Source organism: Asterias rubens, chromosome 20 (assembly GCF_902459465.1).
Source record: "Asterias rubens chromosome 20, eAstRub1.3, whole genome shotgun sequence".
NCBI lineage: Eukaryota > Metazoa > Echinodermata > Asteroidea > Forcipulatida > Asteriidae > Asterias > Asterias rubens.
This window is the reverse complement of record NC_047081.1, coordinates 457,364-481,716: the sequence shown is the minus strand read 5'-3', so window position 1 is coordinate 481,716 and position 24,353 is coordinate 457,364. Positions and strand designations below refer to the sequence as shown.

Here is a 24,353-nt window from a genome sequence, read left to right as displayed (position 1 = left end):
ATGGGACTTCAGGTCTGAAGAAAGCAAGATAATATATTTGAGAAAATTATGGGAAAGCGTCATTAAAGAAAATGGCTAATGTGAACATCCCTCAATGGCAGTTTCCTGAATATATTATGAAAATATTTGTTTAAAAAACTCTTGATGGTAAATTTATACTTCCACTTTTAAGATGACTCACAAAGTGAAACACTTCTCTTATCGATAGGGGCGACCCTCATGCCTAAGATTTTTGCAAATCCACTTTGGTCTTCTTTCCACTAAAGACTAAAACTGAACAGTAATTGTCTTAAATTAATCAACAACTGGACACAAGGAGCATTCTGTGCATTTTCTTTGCAGATATAATAACATTTAATTGCGCTTCTCTTACATGTTTCAATTTTAGTATTATTTCCCTTAGTTCATTAATTTGTATACAAAAATAATTCAGGTCATTTTAAATGATCAAATACAAAAACGTAGTCTGAGTGACTGGGTTACACTCTATGGTTACACAAAGTAAATAAGTTTAATCAAATTAGATAAAGTACATGATTAAGTACAAAACAAAATTAATTGTTAAAATTTCCCAATTTATTCACAAGAATGGCAGGGCTGAAACATCTCTGCCTATGTATCTGTAGTATAATAGGTCATTTAAAACCATTAATTACCCTGCATTAAAATAGAACATCATTGTCAAAGTCATAAATTTCATAATAGACCATTCTCATAAAATACCTACATTGAACATTGCCAAATAAATGCCCTGGTGCCCTGTGCTTTGTAATGGTGCCCTGTGCAAGGTCCTGTACAGTTTTCAATTTGCTCATAGAAGTGCCCCTTACCAGAGGAAAATTGCCACATTCAAGACCTGGCAAGTGCACACCAACACTAGTGGTGGGCACCAGGCATGTAGGTCACACTGAACGAACAATGTGGGCTTTTGCAATGGACTGATAGTGGTGTGAGGCACATGCACATTTTGTCATTCTGTCTAGTTTACAACTATATAGCATTTGCCAACCAATAACGTCTGTATGGATGCGTGAATGTAATAATAATAATACTTCGTAGCATGTCATATTCATATTTTGTAGCACAGGAATGTTACGCCACTTCACATGGTTTTCTTATCGAAATTATATCAACAATACTTCTTACACATAGGACTTGAACTCTTAAAATGCTGAGTGAGGTAGTTACTTGCGCTTTAAGGCAATTTTTTTGCACGCTGCCATTTTAGAGGGCGTGCACAGCGAAAAACAGACAACAGGGAAATTCCACTCAGCATTCTCAGTGTTCGAATTCTATGACATTACACAAAGTGCAATTACATTGAAACAGTTTGTGTTCATAACAACATCATTACCACCACACATGTCATGTTTTACATAACATACAAAAATTTAAGCTCTTAGTGTTTTTTTTTGTGTTTTTTTAAGGTACCATGTTTTCAAACTTTCCCTTTACACTTGGTGCATCTATGACCTTTGACCTGTTCTCTAAAATACTATTATAGTAATACAAAATATTAGGTTTTAGCTCACATTTCCTAGTAGTTGGATTAAGGGGCTTCAAAACATCCCTGTTCATCTGTCAGACTTTTAAACCATTCCTCAAACTCTCAACTTCCTGGGGAGCATTCACCCCCAAGCTGCTTGACTTAGCGCTGAGGGGGTAATCCACTACTGCTTCTCATTATACTCCTGGGTGCAGAGAAGCAATTATGGGTAAGTATCTTACTGAAGGACATAGTGTCATGATAACCCAGTGATCGCTATCAAACTAGACTGGTTCATCTTTCCTTTCGAATATTATCTTGACATTTTGTCTGTTGCAGCAGGGAGTATGAGAGAACTTCTCCGATGAACAAGTTCTCAGATATTACAGACAATGTTTGGCCAGCAGACCGTTCCTCTTGGATAAAATTGGGTTAGAATGTGATGCACCAACGATCACGGAAAAAGCTTGAGTTTAAAGCCACCTTCACTTGAATAAATACAAAAAAATCAGTACACCATCAGCTCAAGACAATAAGGTCATTAGTTCAATTTGAACGGGTTTCATGAAATGGATTTTTTATATTTTGGAGCTCCTGGTGAATAGAACTCATTGATCGAGAGTGCTCTCTAAAGGTTTTGTTTGCAAACATAAAACTGTAGGGAAAATATTCAATCTTCATTTTGTGATAAATTTTTGATTCAAATTTATCTGCATTTGTCACTTTACACCCTTCTGTTTTTGACAGAAGTTAAATTGCAAATGTTGACGACATTATATAGCACTGAGCCGATGGATGGCAATATACTGGTACAGATTACAAATTACAAAAGTTGATTATATTTGCGGCAAAATTACATGCACTAAGCTGCTGTTAATAATGCTAAGAAAGAATGAAACATTTGTTTAATCTATAAGACGATTTTAATAATTTACATTCTGAGGTTGTATTTTATATTTTGTGCATTTACATTTAGTGCAGGTGCACCTTCAAAGAAACCATGAGCCCAAAAGTTTTCTTTTCTTATTTAGCGTTGACATCTTGAGAATTGACAAGAAATTGAAATCTCACAATGGGTAGACAAACCACTTCAAAGCCAAAGATCGGTCATGAATCTTGTTCCAACGTTCTTCCTCATCTTCACAGCGGACGATACATTTCGGTGATCTGATCTTTAAAATAGTCAGCGATAGTCGCTCTCTTGTTCTTGAATGTAGGAGTCAGGAGACCGTTCTCAGCACTGAACAGTTCATCGTGGATGTGGATGTCTTTTGTCTGGTCAACAAGAAAGAACACAAAATCAATTAATTCCACCAAATAAACTGATTTCCTTTTGACAACTGACATGCAGGGCCCGATTTCGTAGAGCTGCTTAAGCAATTAAAGTTGCTAGGCACAACAAAATTTTGCCTACACGAATAAGGTTACCAGCCAAACCATATGGACCGAGTAGAATTTGAGACTGGTATCCTGATAGTTTCCGCTTAGAAAGAATTTGCATCATCATAAGAAGAATGCTTTGAAGGTGAATACCATTTTATCTTCTGGGTGCACAGAGAATTCTAGGCTTTGAGAGGGCAAGGCCATTTTCATTTTGGAAATCTTAGAGTCTACTGGGAACTATTAAAGGGGCACCAAGGCCAAGACCAAGGCAACTTAGGCCTGGCAGCTTGCCAATCATTTAAAACCACAGCAGATGATATTAAAGAGACCATTAGTAGGAAGGTACATTACTACTCACCAATTCAAAGCCTTTCAGTCCTGCTTCCTTCCCGTGGGTCACAATTTGATTCAAAATGGCCGCCTTTACTTCCTGTAAAACCAAAGAAAGAAGAAGACCATTATTTCTCCATCATCAACAGACTCCTTATACACTTTGCTTCCTAAAGAAATCCTTTTCATGTTACCCGTGCAGGATTATTTTCAGTCAGAAACTTTTTCCTACCGCCTGCCCACCAACACACAGGAACTCAAATGGGATACCAGTTTTATAAACCCACCGCTTTGTGTTACATAAGAGTTCTGCTAGTCTATGTATCCTCCGAAACTAACTAAGACAGACATACAGTATCTATAATTTAGAAATCAACCACCCTAAAAGGAGGCTTGGTGGAAGAAACAGTCTGGCACCATTCTACATGGTTAAAATAATCACTGATAGGGAGACAGGGTGACAGACCCAAGTGGATTGTTACCTTGAGCTGGCAGAGTTCTTTGAAGGATCCACTCAGATTATTTTTGCCGGCGTATTTCTTGAGTTCCTCCTCATCTGGAACGATGATAGCCACAAGACAAGACTAAAAAACAAAACAGAAAAACAAACATCATCCACAGGGTACTGAATTCCATGTTCAAAATCTCCCTTTTTCCTGCAGTTATTGTGAAATCTCAATTCCAGACCTTTGTCCTTTTGTTGTACAAATGAGACCGAGATTCGATCCTACATTGGGAGGACTCAGCCAGCCCAACTTAAATTCAGTGCGCTAGGCCGGTCGACCCTGACACCCTGCACCATACCTTTAAGCTATCTCCGAAGATGAATGCCTGTGCCACTAGAGGGAGCTGTGTATAAACGCTCTCCAGTCTCTCAGGTGCAACGTACTCTCCTTGGGACAACTTGAAGATGTGTTTCTTACGGTCGATAATTTTCAGCGTTCCATTCTACGGAAAAAAATGGAATAATGCAACACATTTTATTCCACATTTATAGAATGAAAGGGGATTGGATTCGGTCAGTGGTTTCTTTCCCTACTCTTCACCTCTGTGGACCCAGGTTCGAATCCCACCTCAGACCGGAGACTTGCATGTAGATTGGATTGTCAGCCCCTACCTGAATGCGTGGGGATTTTCATCCCCTCTGAACATTTTTCCTTGTTTCCTTTCCATCCTGTTACGGCAGTAATTAGACCGTTTGATGTGTTATAAAATAAAATTAAAATAAATTAAACACACAAAGAATTTGAACCTTTGAAGTTACAAATCTTTCTAAAGGCATCCTAATAACATTAGCAATCCACACTGTAGTCTTATATCACCATGGTCAAGTAGTTAGACTGTTGGTCTTAAGGTTCAGGGTTCAAATCTGGCCAATCGAATTCCTCCAGTATCAATTTCTCAAGAGTCATCAGGTTTCTTACCGGTAGCCACTCTCCAACATCCCCAGAGTGCAGCCATCCATCTTCATCAATCGCTTCCTTGGTCTTCTCTGGTTGTTTCAGATAACCCTTAAATAAGATTGGACCTTTGAAGCAAACCTGAGAAACAAAAATAAATCAAATTAGAAAAGCTCTAGGGACCTTACCTCCCAGATACAATACTGCTACTGTCTTGTCATGTTTATTGTATCCCTTAACAGTAATGAATGCCAACAGTCATTGCACCCCAAAGGAAACAGACTGTCTCTTGATGGATGATATGGATTGCCAACATACGGATCCTTCAAGCACTACTTAAGCAGCATCACCACTGGCATTCAAGCTTTCCTCTGAAGACGAGCAGAGTATTCTGTTCAAAACAACAAGATCAAATTGGCTCTTTTCAGAGCCAACACTCCCTAAAAAATAGATAAATTACATGTCTGTACGCGCAAGTTTACTAGATTATTTATAATTTATTCTTAGACTTAGGCCGAATCCGAATTGGCTGCTACGGCTAGGGCTGTTGCTACGGCTGTTGCTAAGTGTGTTGCTAAGGACGTCCTATACGTCAACGCATGATGAAGCTGAAATCTAGCTGTAGCCGTAGCTTTAGCCGCCAACTCGGATACGGCCTGTCTCTCATTGCAGCCTCCATGATCTACATGTTACGACTCACCTCTCCCTTATTGTTTTCTGCAAAGTAGTTCATGTCAGGTACGTCAGCCAGTTTGATCATGCAGGATGGGATGGGCGCACCAACGTGCCCGGCCGATGGGTCTCCCGGTGCAGTGAGAGTCGCACAAGCCGTACATTCTGTCTGTCCGTAACCCTCAGATACCTTCAAAAAATTAATCAAACAATAACGGACAATGTCTTCAATGGATGTTTAAAACTGGCAGGGTCTTGTCATTAACTAAAGGAACAAGCTTTAAAAAGCTTGTACTTTGTAAGGCAATGAACCAACAAGAACAACACCATTTGTTTAATTCTTTGAGATATTCTAGTCCGATAACTTGGCCAACTTACAAAGCATCCGAAAGCAACTCGAAGGAACATAATGACGTCCGTTGACAGTGGGGCACTTCCTGTAATGATCCATCTCACGTTGCCACCGAGCAAAGCCTGGGAGAAAAACCAGTTCACCAAATAATGTCATGAATGTCAATCTCTCTCAAACATCTAAATCTCAAACACATGATGCCCAAAGACGTCTACAAAAAAGAGCCTGGTTCTTACTTCCTGTGAATGCGATATGAATTTTGACGTCACAAATTTGCAACAAAAAGTTTGTAACAGTTGAACTGTAATCAACTCCTGCGAAATACAACAGCCTTGTGATGTCAAAATGCGCTTCACATTCGCAGAAAGTATGAACAGGGCTTTTTTCCACAGAATTTATGGGATTTAGCTGGGCTTTTATATCACAGGTTATTCTAGTTGGTAAGCGAGTAGTTTACAACAACCATTTAATTTACCTGGATTTTGTTGAATATCAGCTTATCCCACATCGAGTCATTTCTGATGATACCACTAAAAAGAAGAAAACAAATCCATACTTAAATACATGAACGAGTCGAGGTACCAAACTCAATTCTCCTATAGCCATGATAGAGCGAAGGACGCAGCTACATGTTCAAGCCGATTAAATAATTATAACAAGAAAATCTTAAAATCTACTTCAATGATTAAACTATGAATACCTTTTAACCTCCGCTTTCTTTTTGTTGAATGCAAAATTGAAAAGAGCTCTCTTTATCCAGCTGCCACTGTTGACGGACGTCAAAACCTAAGACAAAGAAAGAAAAAGCACAGAATTATTTGTAATTTTTTTCTCCAGGTCTCTCAGTAACATTCTGCCACAAGTAACTTTGAAATGTAATCCTTATGTAATTCAGAAGGCTTTTTCAAACGTAATATCAACCTCTACCCTCGCATACCCCTGGTTGAAGAGAAGCAATTATTGCGAAGCATCTTGCTCAACCACGCAAGAGTCACGACAGGATTCGGACCCACACTCAATTCCATGCTCTTAACCACTCGGTCATGACACACAACCAGTATTAACTATGCGATTTTGCAATTTTTGTAGCACCTTCACTCAAAACGTTTTTTTTAGGGCCAGTGTATCTGACCTCGATGTCCAACTTAAGACTAAACACTGGAGTATTAACTGACCTTGTCGTATATTCTATTGAGAAGGCGGGGTACCGATGGGAAGACGGTGGGCTTCAAGGCCTGAACGTCATCCAAGAGTTTCTTAATATCTCCTTGGAAGAATCCAATGCGAGCTCCTTGCTGCATCAGACAGTACTGTCAAAGAATAAAACAAAACAAAAAACAAGGGATTAGGGATTTTACTCTATGAAGTATCGCCCCTTCTCACATGGCTGGAAAGCCACTTCAAAGTCAGGGCTACACATAACTGATTCGGGGTGTAGACCCAAATCAACTGTCATCAGGGACACGTTGCCACCTACTCCGGGGCTGAAACAGGGTTACCCCAATCACAGTCCAAAAGGATGTAGGCATGGGTATCATCCACAAGGAGCCTGCTATTTAGAACTGAACGCACTACCTTCCCAACATGTTGTGTTAAGTGTCTTGTTCAAGTGCCCTAGTGTCCTGACTGGGGTTTGAACCCACACTCTGCTGCTGATAGCACCAGAGCTTAGGTTTGGTGAACAAGACCGCTCGGACACGCACGCCAGAAAATGTATATGGTATATATAATTCAAACTTCTAGGTGGCAATCATTTGTGAATTTCACATACCACCACCTTCAGTCAGGCTAGATAAACTTCAGACAGTTGAATTGTAAATCGAAATTTTCATTAATCGTTTTTTTGAAATGGTGGGAACTCCTCACAGTCATTGGGAAGCCAAAAATGACACTTGCAGTTAGATGTCAAACGAGGGTGGGCTATACGAACTCACCAAAACAAGTCGCTCATACTGATGCGCTAGGGGAAGATACGACAGATGAGTGTCTTGTTCACGCATCCAACAATTCCCCTGAAACACAAAAATAAATGGGTTACGAACAGTTTGTGCATCGATAAATTCATCACAATTTCAACAAAGCAGTTTATGGGGTAAAAATCACAGTGTGCTTGCCTATATTCCACAAAGAGCGCCCTCACATGACCCTGCTGAGAATAAATACTGACCTCTGAGAACATCTCGAGTCCCTTAATGTCCGTCATGAAGTTGTTGTGTGTCATGATCGCTCCCTTCGGAATACCTGGAGAAAAAACATCAACATGTCAAGTGCCTTCATCTTGCTACGAGAATATTTCAGTTCATTTGACTTCATTTCATTTATTACGGATGTTAATACAGGGACTCTCAGAAAAGCAAACTTAAACACTGTACAAGGCAAGAACCCAATGGAGAGAAGACGAGGAATGAAGTTCCAGTTTTAGATGTGGGAGGAAAACCCCAGAGAATTATTCAATGGAAAACCTACCCACTCATAGTGCCCCCGGTGAGATTTGAACAAGGGTCCCGGAGTTGGTAGGCGAGAAGAAATACCACAACTATGAATCTTTACTCAAATCTACTAAAAACTGAGCTTTTTAAAGTATCAAATTTTGTGGGTGGATTGGCAAAAAATCAGACTGAGCAGCTTGAAACGCTAAAGGACAAATTTTACCTGTGGTGCCACTTGTGAAACAGATAGAGCAGGTGTCATCTTTAGAAGGTGGCTGAAGAAAATAAAGAATTCAAATGACTCAAATAAATGAAGTAATAATTAATGATTGATGAACACTTATCACTCACGGACAGACACACAAACAAACAGACACACAAACAAACAGACACACTAACAAAAGGACAGACAAACATTAGACATAACAGCTATACTGACACAAGATACATAATATAGACTACTGATGACTACTACATGTATCGAGCAAGTTCGAGTGTGCACATTAAGTTGAACACTGACCAGCAAAGTACATGCGTCATAACGCACACAATCAAAAGACTTGTTGGAAGCCTAGTCAACCATCGGTACCCCGCTCAATAGCCTTCCGTGTTTTTGCTATAGTGTCACTGGTTCCCCTCTGCGCTTTACACATGTAAGTATGGGACAGGCTATCGGCTACCCTGGATGAAACCGTGGGCTCGAGGCTGGTTCCGAATGGTCGACCACAGTCAACCAATGGTAGACCAGTCTTGGTTCAAGTCAAAATAGTCAACCTTTAGTTAACCATGGTGCACACTCGCGCTTTTTATACGAGTGTACTGTCATCCCAGTGATGCTACAAAACACTGGCAAAACACAAAATTACCTCAAACGAATTAGTCTATACCTTAGGCTCATGTGGATTATTGTTCCCAATCTCCATCAGATCTTGATAAAGGATTATCTCAATCTCTTGCTTCTCAAAGTCCATCTTCATCTCGTCAGGGATGGGTCCGTCCATGAGGACAATCAGTTTCACCGTCGAGGATTCATTGAGGATTCCTAGAAGGGTCTTCAACTTTGCAGCCTTGTCGATGAAGATGATCGACATTTGAGCTGAGATGGAAAACAAAATACACAGGACATGAAAAATAATGTGACTGTAGTTTCTGTTGGAGCTCATTGCCAGCTTTCTCCTTAAGACGAGCAGAGTATACTATTGAAAACATCGAGACCAAACCAACTCTTTTCAGAGACAAAACTCCTCGTTAGTTTTATTACATGGTTGGACCAGCAAGTTTACCATTTTTTATAGTATTTTCTTCTCACTGCCAGAGTTTCATAAAGCCTGGAATATCTAATTTGAGAGGGCGGGCCATTTCAATTTTAAGAAACATTTTTTTCGGGAAAATGTGGAACAATTTTGAAGGAGAGCCAAGGCTAAGAGAACTGCATGCCTTTGAGCCAGTAAATACAGCTTGACAAAAATCCAAATTAATTTAACATCAGAGACTAGATGTACTGGTTTAATTTTAACAAGACCCCATGACTCTTTGGTGTTGAACTTTCAAAATCACAAGGTGGTTTATTCATGGTTTTTTTTTGTGCTATCGTTGCACTGCTATTATTACGTATCTATTTCTGATTTGTGTTTTATGTATTTTTTTATCAATAAATGATTGTAAAATCTGCAAAAAAAATTCTGAATATGGCCTCTGGCTTTGATGATATTTTATCAATATACCATTTCAATTAAATTCAAATTATTACTTATGGTTCCACTAAACATGTCTCAATATGTCATTCATTTCCTTCTACTCCCCACAACCCACCTGCTATAAATAGAACTATTTCCAGGTAAATCCCGATCCCTAACACACAATTTGAAAATGAAAGTGAAATTGGGAAATCAAATCTTGTTTCCTACTCACTGATGCCAATGATATGTTCACAAGCTTCGTTGCCTAGGGTATCGTATAAAGCCACAGCGACCATAGAGAACGCAATGCAGGCTCGGTCCATTATCACCCACTGTCAGGAAAAAAATCGTTATCAAAACCCCAGTTATCAAAACCCCAGTCATAAAGAATGAGGAAGTCTAGGGTTTAGTGTCACTCCATGTCATTACCAGACACTTCTTCGTAACATTAAAAACTAGGTTTTATTTGCTCTTTAAAATTAATAAGCCTTTTTGAGATATGGCGAACACAATACTACAACACTATTGGGTTGGGGTAAATTTGTCTGTATACACCCAAACCAAACAGTGCAATACTACAGTGTCCACTATACATCACAAAAAGACTAATGGTAATAAGAGCCTTAAAATAATACTAAAGTGCGTAAGTATTTTTAACGTGCTCAAAGTTTAAGACATGTGATCCCTATATGGAAAAAATATGAAGGAAAACAAGCATTATGCGCCACAAATGTTGGAATTTTGTTTTACAGGAGGAGGGGGGGGGGTTGGGAGTGTTCTTTTTCTTAAGAAAGAACAAGGTTTAGTCAATAAAAATATATTATTTGCATCAAGAGTTTTGTTTGGGGTGCCACACCTTGTAACTATACGTACCTCTGGTCTGTTCTGCGAGAAGATACCAATATTTGTGGAGTTGCTAGGAGTGCATCCCCTCTCGATCAGAGCTGACCCAAGGGACAGTGAGTGGGCTTGAACCTGTCAACCAAAGACGATGAGTTTAAGAGTTTGGGTACACAAACATACACAGATGATGATGATAATGATGATAGAAAGCTTCCCTTAAAATATTACTTGCTAAGGTGCTGTAGTTTTTGTGAAAAATTGGTTCTTTTAATGTGCATTTCACAACACACAGCACCAACAACTTTTAAGTTACTTCCCGTCCGAAGGACACAGCAATAATGAGCTAGGTCTGAGAGGGCACATCTTTTTTTGATGACAGTTGTTTTACTTCCCTGGACGGCCTGTAATTGTTTTGTCCGAAGAATTAAAATATAAATATAAATATAATATGGCTATTGTCTTGCTTATAGAACAAGTTTCACGACCGGGGCTGGGACCCACACTCTGCTGATCAATTACACCAGATCTTGAGTCCCGAGTCCACTCGGCCAACACACAAAATATATTGAAATCTTTTACCCGAGCGAGGGCAGTATTTAAATTCTTGTACCTGACTGTATGACATCCATTGAAAGGGAGCCTCAGAGGAAGTTCTCCAACCCAAACACGGACCATCCCCTAAAAACAAAAGAAATCAACAAATCAAGCCGATGATAAGAAAGTTTATACCATTCCATTTTCATTTCATTTATTCTGGTTGTGAAGCCAACGACTCCCAGAAGCGAACTCAATCACTGCACTAGCCAAGAACCCCGTGGAGAGAAGACAAAGAAGAGTTTCAACTGCCTCTAGCTATCTGGCAAGCTCACTGGTCTTAGTCTAGTCGTATGAAAATATGAAGAAAAACAAATATGGCAAATGTCTTAGATACAAACCCTACACAAGTAATATACCAGGGCTCAAATTGTACACTGGACTGATTGGAGGCCTATAGGCCTAGTGGAATTCTTTTCACAGGACTCAAAATGCTCCCAAAGAGATCTGAGACCACAAAGAGATCTGAGACCACAAAGAGATCTGAGACCACAAAGAGATCTGAGACCACAAAGAGATCTGAGACCAAAAAGACTAAAACTTAAAAGAAGCGTTCAGAGTGATCTTACCTGATACTTTCATTCCGTGGAGGAGTGTCTCGTAGCAAGTCGGTACTTCAGCATAACACGGTTCATCAACGACATGTTGTCCATTCTTATAATCGCATAGGGGGCTAACATGTATATGCTCTGGTCCCTTACAAGTAGGCAAAAAAAAACAATGTTCTTCAGAATTGGCAGTTTTTAAAGAAATTCTTATCGATGAATAACACCTTAAAACCATTGGACCCTTTCGGTAAACAGTGTTGTCCAAGGCCCACACTTCGTGTATCACAACTTCTATATCAAAAACAAACCTGTGAAAATTTAGGCTCAATCGGTCATCGGAGTCGGGAGAAAACAACGGAAAATCCCACTCTTGTTTCCGCGCGTTTCGCCGTGTCATGACATGTGTTTAAAATAAATCCGTAATTCTCGTTAACGAGAATTTATATTGTTTTGCTGTTTTCTCAAAAAGTAAAGCATTTCATGGAATATTTCAAGAGAAGTCTTTCACCATTGCCTTCTGTAAACCCTGTAAGTTATTTGTAAATCTGTGAACTTTTTTTTTTTTTTCTGAACCGAAAGGGTCCAATGGCTTTAACCACTTTCAGACCTTGAACTTCGCTCTTAAAGGGGCACAGCTATTTCCCTCTAGTAAGGGGCATCTCTATAGATCTATATGCACATGATGTCATAGCAGAAGGGCACCCTCACCTGGAGGTCAAATAAGCGTTTGTATATTGGCCAAGCCTGTGCACCACCCATACAAATTCAAGCCATGTGGTCTTGTGGATCCCCCCCCCCCCAAATTCAAGTCCTGACATACATTTTACATGTACGTTGTACAAAAGAATGGTGAAGTCATTCTGAATGTTGATTGATGACTATAAACATTGTAGACCATGTGACAAAGTAGATTTGCAGAGGGTGTTACCGCAAACCGAATATGTACATTGATTGATGCCTCACCAAGCAACGATTCAAAACCTACTATGTATACAGTGACATTACAAGGCAACCTTGTGCATAATAAGAACTGAGAATTTCACAGCAGGAATTGTACTTGATTTTTCTCTTCATTAAAACCAAGATGTAAAATCAAGGATCGTAAAAATAACAGCTTAACAAATTTCAAGTTGTGCTCCGTCAAAAGTGGATACAAATTTTGCGCAATTTTATTTCTGTAGCCTCAATTTTTTGATACAATGTTTTCTTCCATTGAGCTGTGTGCAAATCATGCCTACATGAAAACAAGGCTCTGTAGCTCTGTAGTCAACATAAATTATGATCAATGGCAAAAATCATCTCTTTACAATGCATAATGCATACATGCAGTTACAATAAATGTATGCAGTACATGCTTTAGGAAAACAATAGTATGGTCATAATGATATGCGCGTACATGTACTAGAGGTAGTTCTTGAATGGTTTCAGTTTGCAGCTCGTGTAGAAAGCGCTGGTAAATTGCTATTTTACTCAACTGGCAAGTTGCCAACCTAGCAGATATTATAATAAATCCCAGCCCAATACATTATTTTCCATCTTGTTATTCTTATGGCCAGACAATATTTCCTGCATGAGCAATTGCAATGTACTGTGATATTTTAAGGGGCAATGAGGCAATCCCCAAATAATAAACATTTCACTTCTGTATACTAAATGTTCAAGACTAAATCACATCTAAAAGCTGCTTCTGTTTTGGGTTTTTGTTTTTTTTAGTAATGAATACAACATTTTCTAAAATTCTACTGGACTAGGCTATAGGGCTTGAATTTTTGGGAAAAGCTCAGAGCTCAAGTAGTTCAATAAGAGAAAAAAAAGACGATCTTTAATAATCTGTTTGAATTTGAAAAGGTACTAAGAGAAGATATCTCATTTGTATTTAAATGATACATGTAAGTATGATTTATACAACAATCAACACAATTATAATGATCAAACTGAAAGTTAACATTTGAACACAAACAACACAAGACCATCGGGCTTGTCCGGTCACGAGTCTGCTGGCCCAATGTTAAAATTACTGGCCCTGGACTGGTTTCATATGAATTTGACTTACGGGTAATTCCACGGATTGCTGGCTCAAGGAGAAGGGTGGCTTGACGGGTTGTTGACCCCCAAACATCATGGCCGTTGTTCCTAACGCTGCCGCAGTCGCTGCTACTGCTACCACTGGATGTTCAGCGAGATATTCAATAACTTGAGCCATGATGATCCTTTAGAAACACAAATAAAATCAAACGGAAGGAAAACATTTAAAGACAGTTGACAATCAAATCCAGATTTGGGTCAAGAGCAAGGCCTTAAAGGGAAGGTAGACGTTTGGTTAAAACTCTAAAAGTTAATGTCAATCAAAACTCACTTAGTAAGAAGTATAGCAGCTTTCGATAATATCAAGCATTTTGAGAAACATTTCACATCAAAGTAACATAGTTATGTAAAGTGTATCAGTTTTTATCCCCAAAAACTGATACAGAGAAGCACTACTGTCGGCCATGTTTCTCAGAGTGTGTCCTTGAGGACTTTGTGTTTGTCGTTAGGGATTTTGTTTTGAAAATTTGTCTCTTTAAGCACCATGGAACATTTCTCATTTCTTTTTGATGGATTTGGCGCTATACCAATTTTAACTATTGTTATAAATATTATTACTATTATTCCAATTATGAAATATACTAGAGAAATCACAGAGACTTTATTATGATGGTTGCTGCATCTTTAATTTGTTTGTGGCCAACAATTCAACGAAGGAGAAAGGCCAAGGTCAAACCCTGGGTGTCATTTCCTACAGTAGATACAGAAATCCGAATCCGGTACAATTAAAAATGACCCTTTGTGAAAGTTCGGCCATCGTTGCAAAAGACGTCATTCTTCATCAACTGGTCTTTGACATTGATCGTCATGCTTCATCAACCGGTCTTTGACATTGATCGTCATGCTTTATCAACCGGTCTTACATGTCTTAGCAAGATATAAGGCTTACAAAAACTTTAAATGTCTCCAGTACAAAAAAGTTCTGCACTTTTCTGGTAATGAAACCAATGATGCCTCATAAGTTAAATTTAAAGTCTCTGTACATGTAGCTCGCGAGCCTGAGGAAACCTGTAAACAAGGGTGCTGGTTACATGGGAGCACGACGGACAGATGAGACCATGACACCAGGACTCAAACCCACCCTCTGCTGATCAGAAACTCCTGGTCCAGTCCAGTTCAGGTTTCAGGTTTTCAGTTAATAAATACCAGGGGTACAAATTTTCACAGAACAAGGTTTTTTTTCTTTGGAATTGCGCTATATAATGTAGGAGCTAAGGCCATCTACCCTATTTAATGTATAGTAAGATAATTAACCATCATCATAATATTATAATGATGGTTGTAATCTGCAATTTTACTTCCTCGTATTATAAAAGTATTTGAGTTCCTGCTACCACACTTTAGGCAATGAAGAAGATTGAATATGAAGAACAAGAAATAGTAGAAGAAAAGTGGTTGACACAATCATTAATCTTACCATTGTGATGATGAAAGATTGAGTGCATGGAGAAAAGCAGGAACAATACAACAAGTCTACGTATACGTGTACACATACAGCAACGTTACCTAAGCACTACAACCAACTGCTAACAATGTACAGCATGCCCAAAATAGAAGTCCTAGTTTCTGTTTTTTTATTTTTTTTTATTTTTACACACATGTATGCAGTGATGTGGTTTTGCAGCGTACAACACAATCCCAGCGATCAGTCACAACTCACAATGGAAATGCATGGTTGCACAATCCACAACAAATTTTCTGCTACCAACCAAATTACCATTGGTTGTGTATTGCTTGTTACTGGTAATCCTGTTTTTATCAAGGCAACAATTTCATGCTAAGCAAATTTTTGTGCTTAGCAGCTTCATGAAATTGGGCCCTGGACGCAAACAAACTGCACTACCTTGAGCAGGATTACTTGAATCAATACAATTGAGACATATTTGTCATTCAGCAGAGTCTGAAAGGGCCAAGAACACCAAGGCGTTTTCTCTATGAAAGTTTGAATGGGCACCAAGGTAACGGAGACAATAATTCTTACCTCTGTGAAGAATCCTGCTTTCCTAAACCAGTATCTTATTGTCTGACTTATATGTAAAGAAGTGTACCTTTGGTACAATTACCCCAAAAATAAACAACAATAAAAACTTAGTTGGTTTAAAGGGAAGGTACAAGTTTGGTAATTACTCAAAACAAATAGCTTAAAAACTGACTTGGTAACAAGCATTTGAAGTAGTTTTTGAGAAAGGGGTAATTTCTCACTAAAGGATTAAAAGACTTCTAGCCATAAGTATTTTATTCCTATCTGAAAGCACATCAATTCGTCCAACAAGGGTGTTTTTCTTTCATCATTTTCTCGCAGCTTTGATGACCAATTGAGCCCAAATTTTCACAGGCTTGTTATTTTATGCTTATGTTGAGATACACCAAGTGAGAACATTGGTCTTTGTTCAATGCCTTTAAGAAGCACTGCAGCTGTTGATAATGTATTTTAACATTTTGTGAAACAATTTCATCCGAATGAATTTCGTTTTAGAGAAAGGGATTCAAAACAATCGGATTGTCCTTTGCCTTTAAAGACACTAGAAGGGAAATTAAAATGTGAATTGGTTTTCGTAGAGACTGCATGGAACTGGTTGCCTGTAAATTATCCTGGTATGAAAATCATTTGAAATTTTCACAGCTAAGTTTTTATAATAGGATTAAAACAATCAAACGGTCCAAAAACCAAAGGATATTTTGCCTTTCAAAAAGATAATTAAATGGAAATAGAAAAGTGAATTGTTTATGGGGACTGCCTTGAAGCGGTTGGCTGGAAAATTATCCTGGTATACCATGGAGCAACAATTTTTTGATTTTTAACTATGGATTCTGTTTTGTGGGTGCTTTGTGACACTGAGCGATGCTTTAAAGTTGAATTCAATTCAGCCCCTGTGGTGGAAATTCAAACAATAACCAACTGTATAGTAAGTTTTTCGGTCCACAGGTGCCGAGGCGAGGTGAAGCGAAGGCCTTTGGTGTGTGGAATGTTGGTAGACTCCAGTCAAGCCTGTAGTGGAATTGTTTCTCCAATCTCTGCTGTAAACTCACTGCACAGTATTGTTCTTCTTATCACGAGGAATTAAACTTTTTTTTCTTGAACAATCAAACAAACAAGTCTTTTAGCAACATTTTTATTTTTACTTCCTTACTTTTCTTTATTATTTGGTCTAACAAACTGTTACAGATTTATTACAAATAATCAACAAAAAAGACTGTCAAACATACTCACTAAGCTTTCGCACTTTACTCCCCCAAAAAATCAAGCAATATAAGTTTATATGTATGATTGCCTCAATCCACCAGAATCAACCAACAAAAAGGAATCTGAGGGTATACTGTAGGGTCAAAACATTTATTGGAAATATTTGCAAAATAAAACAACTCTTGCAAGATTTCTTTAGGATGGCACATGTCGTTACTTTGCAGTCAGTTATGAAACATCAAACATTTATCTTTATCTTGTTTACTTTTAAATCGGACGATGTTTTTGGCAAAATAAAGTGACTGCTCTGGCATACATTGTCTGGTTATCTAATGAATCAGTTCAATGTTTTATCTACATGAAGTTTGTACTATGGTTTACCTTGTATATCTAGTGGAGATAAACCCTTGGTCCTTGGGCATAAATAAAAGACTTTGATAAAAATGTAAGCATTGGTTAGGGCTGTAAAGTGTACACTAAACAAACTAAAAGTGTGATTGTCTTTTTACTGTGTGTATGGAATGGTTGGTGTTACCAAAAAACCTGTTTTGCTTGAGCACATAGTGTAGAGTCTTACTAGACATACGGATTAAACCAATACTATAGACGAATTCAATCTTATGTGCATCAACATGTGTCTTTATTCCGTTCCTCGGTTTTCCACCCCTTTTCATGTACCCTTACACGAGGCCAACTCATTTGCATAAATGTATAACATTACATGTATTACAGTGTGATCACGTGAACACTACATTCTCTCCTTTCTTAAAATAACAAACCCTTAGTTAAACTGGAAAGTAAACGCACAGTATCAAACTTTAACTTTTAACAACATCATCAAGTTTAAACAATGTTAACCATTTTAACAAAACAATTGTGTTTCTTTTAAAATACAGTAGTCCATACTATGACTTATCATATTAGACTTAGACCGGGATATTGCAAATTTTATGTTGGTGAGATATTTAAAACTATCCCAGAAAACATTTGTTACTTATCTTGTATCTCCTCTGGTAAACAATATTTACCCTTACATCCTGTGCTTACTGCTTATAACACATACTTTAAGTTTTATCTAAACATCCATTACAAAATCATCAAAACGCTTAGGGAGACAGTTTCTCGTTGTACGAACTGCCCTTGGTGAACCTAGCATTGGACTTGAGATGGAGACTTGTGGGTCTACAATGTCTCCACTAATATCCTCATTCTGTATTGGATCTTCGATACTCTCCTGACTAGTGTCAGACTCTGTTTGCTGGTATTTCTTTACATGAGTGCTATTTCTTTTGTATTTCACTCCCTCTGGAGATTCAACAGTGCAACTGTTACCCTGTTTCTCCACTAATGTGTATGGCACTGCATGAAATGGTGTACTCATTTTGTTTTGTTGACTTTGCTTCACCAGTACAGCATCTCCCTTTTTCAGACCACTTTCTTCTGCTCTTCTTTTGTTATCTACATACAACTTATTTTTGTGTTTCATCAGAGCATCTCTGTCTTGAACTTCCTCATCATTTCTGTACTCTAACTCCTCTATTTGTGGCAATTTTGTTCTGAGTTTTCGCCCAAACATTAACTCAGCTGGGGACACACCTGTAGTGCTATGAGGAGTTGTTCTGTACGCAAACATGTATGACCGGATTTCCCTTTTCCAGTCCTGTGACTGAGCATGAGCTATTCTAATGCGCTTCATCAGCGATCTGTTTTGTCGTTCAACTTCACCATTTGCTGCAGGGTGCAGAGGTGTCACTAATCTATGGTTAATACCATTTTCATTTAAGTATTCCTTGAACACTTCTGACCTGAACTGTGGGCCGTTGTCCGAGGTAATTGACCTTGGTAGCCCATAACGAGAGAACATATTCTCCAGTGCATTCACAATCTTAGCTGTTGTAGTATCTTTCATAATTTCTACTTCATAAAATCTACTGTAATAGTCTACCACAACAAACACATAGTGTTTTGATGGGAGAGGTCCCAGTAGGTCAATGGCCAAGTCCTGCCAAGGACCCGTAGGCATTTGCGTTGGATGCAATGGTTCTGGGTTGGGCATCGCACTTACTAGTTGACATCCATGACATGATCGAACTAATCTCAAAACATCTTTATCCATGTTTGGCCACCACACTTTACTTCTCAACCTTTGTTTTGTGCCTACTATGCCCAAATGACCACGATGTGCTAATTCTACACATTTTGTACGTAACGTCTTAGGTATGACTAATCTTGTTCCTCTCAACACCAGGTAACCGATTGAACTCAACTCATTCCTGATTGGAAAATAATTAACACTGGATTTATCAAAATCACCTTTCGCTAGACACTTTCTAACTTTGATCAATTCTGCATCGTCCTTTGATGCTTCTTCCACTTCACGTGTAGTTAAAGCTTTGGGTGTTGCCTGTTCTGCAACAAACTTAACATACTCCTCAGCTTTATTTGCTAGTGTGTTTGGTTTATCAGCTACATTGCTTTTTACCAACCTTGACAACACATCTGCAATGTTTTGTGGCCCAGGTGCATATCGAATTGTATATGTGAATGGCATTAATCTTAACACCCATCTCTCAATTCTGGCATTTGGTTTTGACTTTGGCCCATACAACACTTCTAGTGGTTTATGATCTGTGATCAATTCGAAATTCAATCCATATAGATATATCTGAAATTTCTCACATGCCCACACAACGGCAAGTGCTTCTTTCTCAGTAGTAGAGTACCTTGTCTCCACATCACTTAATGTCCTACTGGCATAACTAATGACTCTAGTTTCCCCTTCATATTCTTGAAGTAACACAGCCCCTAAACCAACATTACTTGCATCCGTAACAAGTTGTGTACGTGTAGCATCAAGACGGTAATACCCTAATGTCTCAGTCTTAGTTAGGCAATCCTTCAACACATCAAAACTGTTTTGTTGTTCTTTGCCCCATGTGAACTTCTCATTTTTTCTAGTCAGCCTACGCAATGGTTCAGCCACAGTGGCCAAATTTGGAATGTATCGTGCTGAGAAATTCACAAGTCCCAGAAAACTCTTGATTTCGGCTGCATTGTTGGGGGGTCTTGCCTCTTTCATGGCTTTGATTCTCCCCTCTGTGGGCTCAACTCCGTTTTTGGATAACACATGACCCATGAACGTAATCTTTGTCAAACCAAACTGACACTTTTCCTTATTTAAGGTCAAGTTCTTTTCCTTCAGTCTCTGCATGACTTTCACTAGTCTTTCATCGTGCTCTGCTTGGTTTTTTCCATGAACAACAATATCATCTGATATGTTTTGAACTCCTTCACAATCATGTAGTACCTGAGCTATTACTTGCTGGTACTTCTCTGGTGCTGCACTTATGCCAAACATCAATCGTGTATACCTATACAGGCCTTTATGGGTTACAAACGTTGTGATTTCTCGTGAATCTTCTTCCAATTCTATCTGGTGATACCCATACTTCATATCTAACTTACTGAAAACTTCACTACCATTCATATTGTACAAAATCTCATCAACAGTAGGAATAGGATGCCTTTCTCTGATTATGGCCTTATTGGCTTGTCGCATATCAACACACAGTCGAATATCGCCATTTGGTTTGGGTACAACAATCACTGGGCTTACCCACGAAGTTGGGTGATTAACTTTCTCTATTATACTTAGTGACTCTAATTCATCTAGTTTGTCACTGACCTTCTCTCTTAAGGTGTATGGTACCCGGTACATGTGTTGTGCCACTGGTCTAACCTCTTTGTCAATGTGCAACTTCAGCTTATGGTCCTTCAACTTTCCTACCCCTTGAAAACATTCTGGATAACTATCTATCACTTCTCCAGCCACAAGGTTTACACCAATCTTAAGCACACCCAGTGCAACACTTGTATCTTTACCTAGAAGTGCAGGCCCTTTACTTTCTGTGACATAAAAATCTGCTTCTACTTCAGTGTCTTCATGACTCATACCATCAACTTTAATGTTGGTTACAAATTTACCAAGAACCTTTAATGGATTTGTTGATCCATATGCATACAACTTCTTATTACTTCTTTCAGATTTACACTGAATTCTTTTACCTTTCAATTCCTCCCACAGACTTTTGTCAATGATATTTACTGAAGCTCCACTGTCAATGATAACATCTACTGGTATGCCCTGCCCCAAACTTACTTTGATCTTTTCCTCTTTATTACTTCCCACCATGCCTACATGGAATGCAAATTCAGTGTCACTACCAGTTTCAGTGTCTTCTTGCACTGTGTGAACTTTTCCTCTTGGTTTATTTCCTCCGGTTCCATTCCATTTTTGTCCTTTGTTATTTCTCCATTTGGCATCCTTTTGCTCGTAATTGTCTTTTCTGTTTTTGCTCGTCTGGGTCTTGCAAGCAACTCCATAATGTCCGCGATTTCCGCATTTGTTGCACACCGCATTTCGGGCTGGACACTCCTGATCACGGGCATAATGTCCTCTGTGTCCACAACGGAAACACTGATCACCGTTGGCATGTTGTCTTGTCCCAGCGCCGCCTCTATAACCCTTGCTGGCGTCTCCATGTTCACCATTCTTTCTCCTTTGCTCGTAGTCAGAGGCCTTGTGTCGCCTTACAGCATTTACATGTGGACCATAGTCTGGTTTCTTTGCCTCCATATCCTTGGACTGTTTCTCAGTCAATTCTACATTTGTTGCGATCATCCTCAAACGGTCAAGTGTTAATGATTGCCCCTTTTCTAACAGTTTGGTACGAATTTTATGTGACTTACATTGTGCAATCACCTGGTCCCTGATCTCCTCGTCTGACTTGTCAAACTCGCATAATAATGCCTTCTGTCGGAGCCGCACTATGTACTGATCAACTGTTTCCCCGGCCGCCTGTTCCATGTTGCGAAAACCATAGCGTTCGTACGGCACGTTGATTTTCACTTCGAAATGTTTGTTCAAGGTTTTCACGGCTTTATCATACTCGTCTGTTCCCTCCTCCTCCGTCAGGGAAAAGAAAATATCCTGAACGTCAGGACCGGTACAATGCAGTAGAAGGGCTTTCTTCTGTCCTTGATTTGTGACTCCCTTTCCAACAGCAAAATACTCAAACCCACGCAACCATCGCCGCCACATTTGTCTCAACTGTGCGGGGTCACCATGAGGGTCAAATTTATCAACTCCATTCAGCTGGATATTCTGCGCCATTTTCGTCGGTGTTTCGCACTTTTCCTCTGTTTCAAAACAACTTAAACTTTTCCAAAAGTTGCTATGATGTTTATCCTCGTCGCCAATTGTAGAGTCTTACTAGACATACGGATTAAACCAATACTATAGACGAATTCAATCTTATGTGCATCAACATGTGTCTTTATTCCGTTCCTCGGTTTTCCACCCCTTTTCATGTACCCTTACACGAGGCCAACTCATTTGCATAAATGTATAACATTACATGTATTACAGTGTGATCACGTGAACACTACACATAGTACTCCATAGCCCCCTATAGCCTAGCCTTGTTTTGTTTCTGTATGGCGCCACCACTTTGACTTTTTCATTCGATATTAAATAATATAGTATCTAATTAACCTCAATGAAATATCCCTTTTTGTAAAAATGAGTGAAAAGGTGGTGGCGCCATACGGAAAGTTATCCCTTGTTTTTAACTGTCTACTGTATATTTCCTTGCATTGTCTAGACAGCAGACGTTAGCAGCCCATTCTACAATGAGTGAACATGATTTATGTTGAGTGTATTGTAACGCCATTGTATTGTCATTAAGCATAGGGTACATGTGACAGCACACACAAGTAACGTGAGTGATGGGGTAGCAAGCCAACGAGAGAGGGCTAGGGGGCGGCGAGAACAATTCCATAAAAACCACAAACTAAAATGACCACAGTGCCACATTGAATAATACATTCTTATCAAAAGTAGCTTTCCTTAAATCACTTCTCATCACTTCACCCTTTACTTACCTAAAATGCTCAAGTTATCTGCTGGATGGGATGAATTTTCTTACGTCTGCTGAGCCAAGAGTTCGGCCGCCTGCTCCCCTTTGTTGCTGCTAATACTGCATGCTCGCTGTCAGTGGTATTAGTCTTTGTTCAAGGCTCCTCTGTTAATAATATCTTACAAGGATCTATTGCCGAGTGTTTATGATAAGCGATGGAAATTAATGGTTTCTTTAAAAAACTGCAATAACAGCGGCTAAAAGCCGAAATGTACAGTTTACGAAAATATTATTTACAAATTATTCAAAGAATTGGCAGTTTTGATTTTAATCACACAGAATAACAAAAATTACCGCAGGAGCTGTAGGATAATAAACAACAGGAGCGTATTGAATAAAGACTAAAATCCTCTGCATCACCCTACGCGCGAAGAGACGGCACAAAACCCCCTTCGCTCGTCCCCAGCGCCTTGCTTTAAAAGAACCCCCCGGTACCAGACGATTTTCAGTCAACTGCCGATAGAGGGCCAAGTACCCAAATCGAGGCAGGGTGGTAAGTCGTGAAGTTCCTGTTGCTTTCCAACCAGTGACCAGGGAAGTAGCAGTGAAGGACTGTTGTGTCATTTTGATTTACATACAAGCGGGAAAGGATGGCATCAATTTGATATTATTCGGTGTGCTAGTTTTCAAACAGTGCCATGTGCGCCGACGTCTCTCACGACCACCTGACGACAGGGTGCTGGTGATATTTTGTGTTATATCCAAAAACTTTTCCGAAAAACCAATGCTTGTAAAAATCATACTAACAATACAATTATAATGTCTGGTTTACCCGGGGCAGATCAAATCAAGGTGAATCTACATAATTTATAGTCACAATCTCATCATTTTTTATACCAGAGTATGCACCAGTATGCCAAACGGAAGAGGCACAATAGTTTTGTGGGCCTGTCTAATTAGATGAACTGGCTTGAAGCACTATTATAAAGAGCATCCTGGACCTTTGCATATTGATGCAAACTCTGATGTAAAATCCCACCTTTTTAACCACTTCTGAGCCAACTGATCCAGATGGGTCAGAGGCCCCAGGGGGACCGGGTGCGGTCAATTCTGAACTGGGTTAGGGTTAATTAGAAACTGCTCCTTGCTAAAGCTGGATGGCACGTGTAACACAATAACTGCTCCTTGCTAAGCTGGCACGTGTAACACAATAACTGCTCCTTGCTAAGCTGGCACGTGTAACACAATAACAAACCTAGAAAATAACACTGTTGGTAAATCAGAAAACAAAGAACATTAATTATTCAACTTCTTTGACTGCTAAGAGAGCTTTAAAACTGAGTGTCACTCAGTGGGAACCGACACTGATTATTACCAAAGAAAACACAAAAAGTTGTATTAGCGCCCTCTGTTGGAATCCTGTTGATTTATTAGTCTTACTCCTAGACGT

General features: G+C 39.1%; 2 protein-coding genes across 3 annotated transcripts; both read right to left on the bottom strand.

Annotated features, from left to right (window-relative positions):
• Nucleotides 1-321: 321 nt before the first annotated feature.
• On the bottom strand, nt 322-23,167 carry LOC117303649 (long-chain-fatty-acid--CoA ligase 1-like). 2 transcript variants are annotated; one of them, XM_033787883.1, is made up of 20 exons: nt 22,929-23,167; nt 13,770-13,926; nt 11,738-11,864; nt 11,185-11,252; nt 10,605-10,706; nt 9,964-10,063; nt 8,940-9,148; nt 8,276-8,327; nt 7,791-7,864; nt 7,558-7,635; nt 6,799-6,933; nt 6,324-6,409; nt 6,099-6,153; nt 5,650-5,745; nt 5,300-5,461; nt 4,624-4,740; nt 4,004-4,147; nt 3,682-3,783; nt 3,228-3,299; nt 322-2,761 (listed from the first exon to the last, which is right to left on the bottom strand). In XM_033787883.1, exons 2-20 carry the CDS (start codon nt 13,917-13,919, stop codon nt 2,627-2,629), a joined length of 2,064 nt encoding a protein of 687 aa, XP_033643774.1. In that variant the 5' UTR covers nt 13,920-13,926; nt 22,929-23,167; the 3' UTR covers nt 322-2,626. The 2 variants fall into 2 exon arrangements, with proteins under 2 accessions (XP_033643774.1, XP_033643775.1); XM_033787884.1 differs by lacking the exon at nt 22,929-23,167 and adding an exon at nt 15,219-15,411.
• On the bottom strand, nt 18,061-22,158 carry LOC117303934 (uncharacterized protein K02A2.6-like). Its single transcript, XM_033788400.1, has one exon. The coding sequence runs from the start codon at nt 22,156-22,158 to the stop codon at nt 18,061-18,063; it is 4,098 nt and encodes a 1,365-aa protein (XP_033644291.1).
• Nucleotides 23,168-24,353: the final 1,186 nt, after the last annotated feature.

Coding starts and splice junctions, on each gene's coding strand:
- LOC117303649 (XM_033787883.1), bottom strand. CDS start 13,919: ATGGCTCAAGTTATTGAATATCTCGCTGAACATCCAGTGGTAGCAGTA. Junction 9,149..9,963: donor TGAACATATCATTGGCATCA/GTGAGTAGGAAA, acceptor TTTCCATCTCAG/CTCAAATGTCGATCATCTTC. Junction 8,328..8,939: donor ATAATCCACATGAGCCTAAG/GTATAGACTAAT, acceptor TATTTTCTTCAG/CCACCTTCTAAAGATGACAC.
- LOC117303934 (XM_033788400.1), bottom strand. CDS start 22,158: ATGGCGCAGAATATCCAGCTGAATGGAGTTGATAAATTTGACCCTCAT.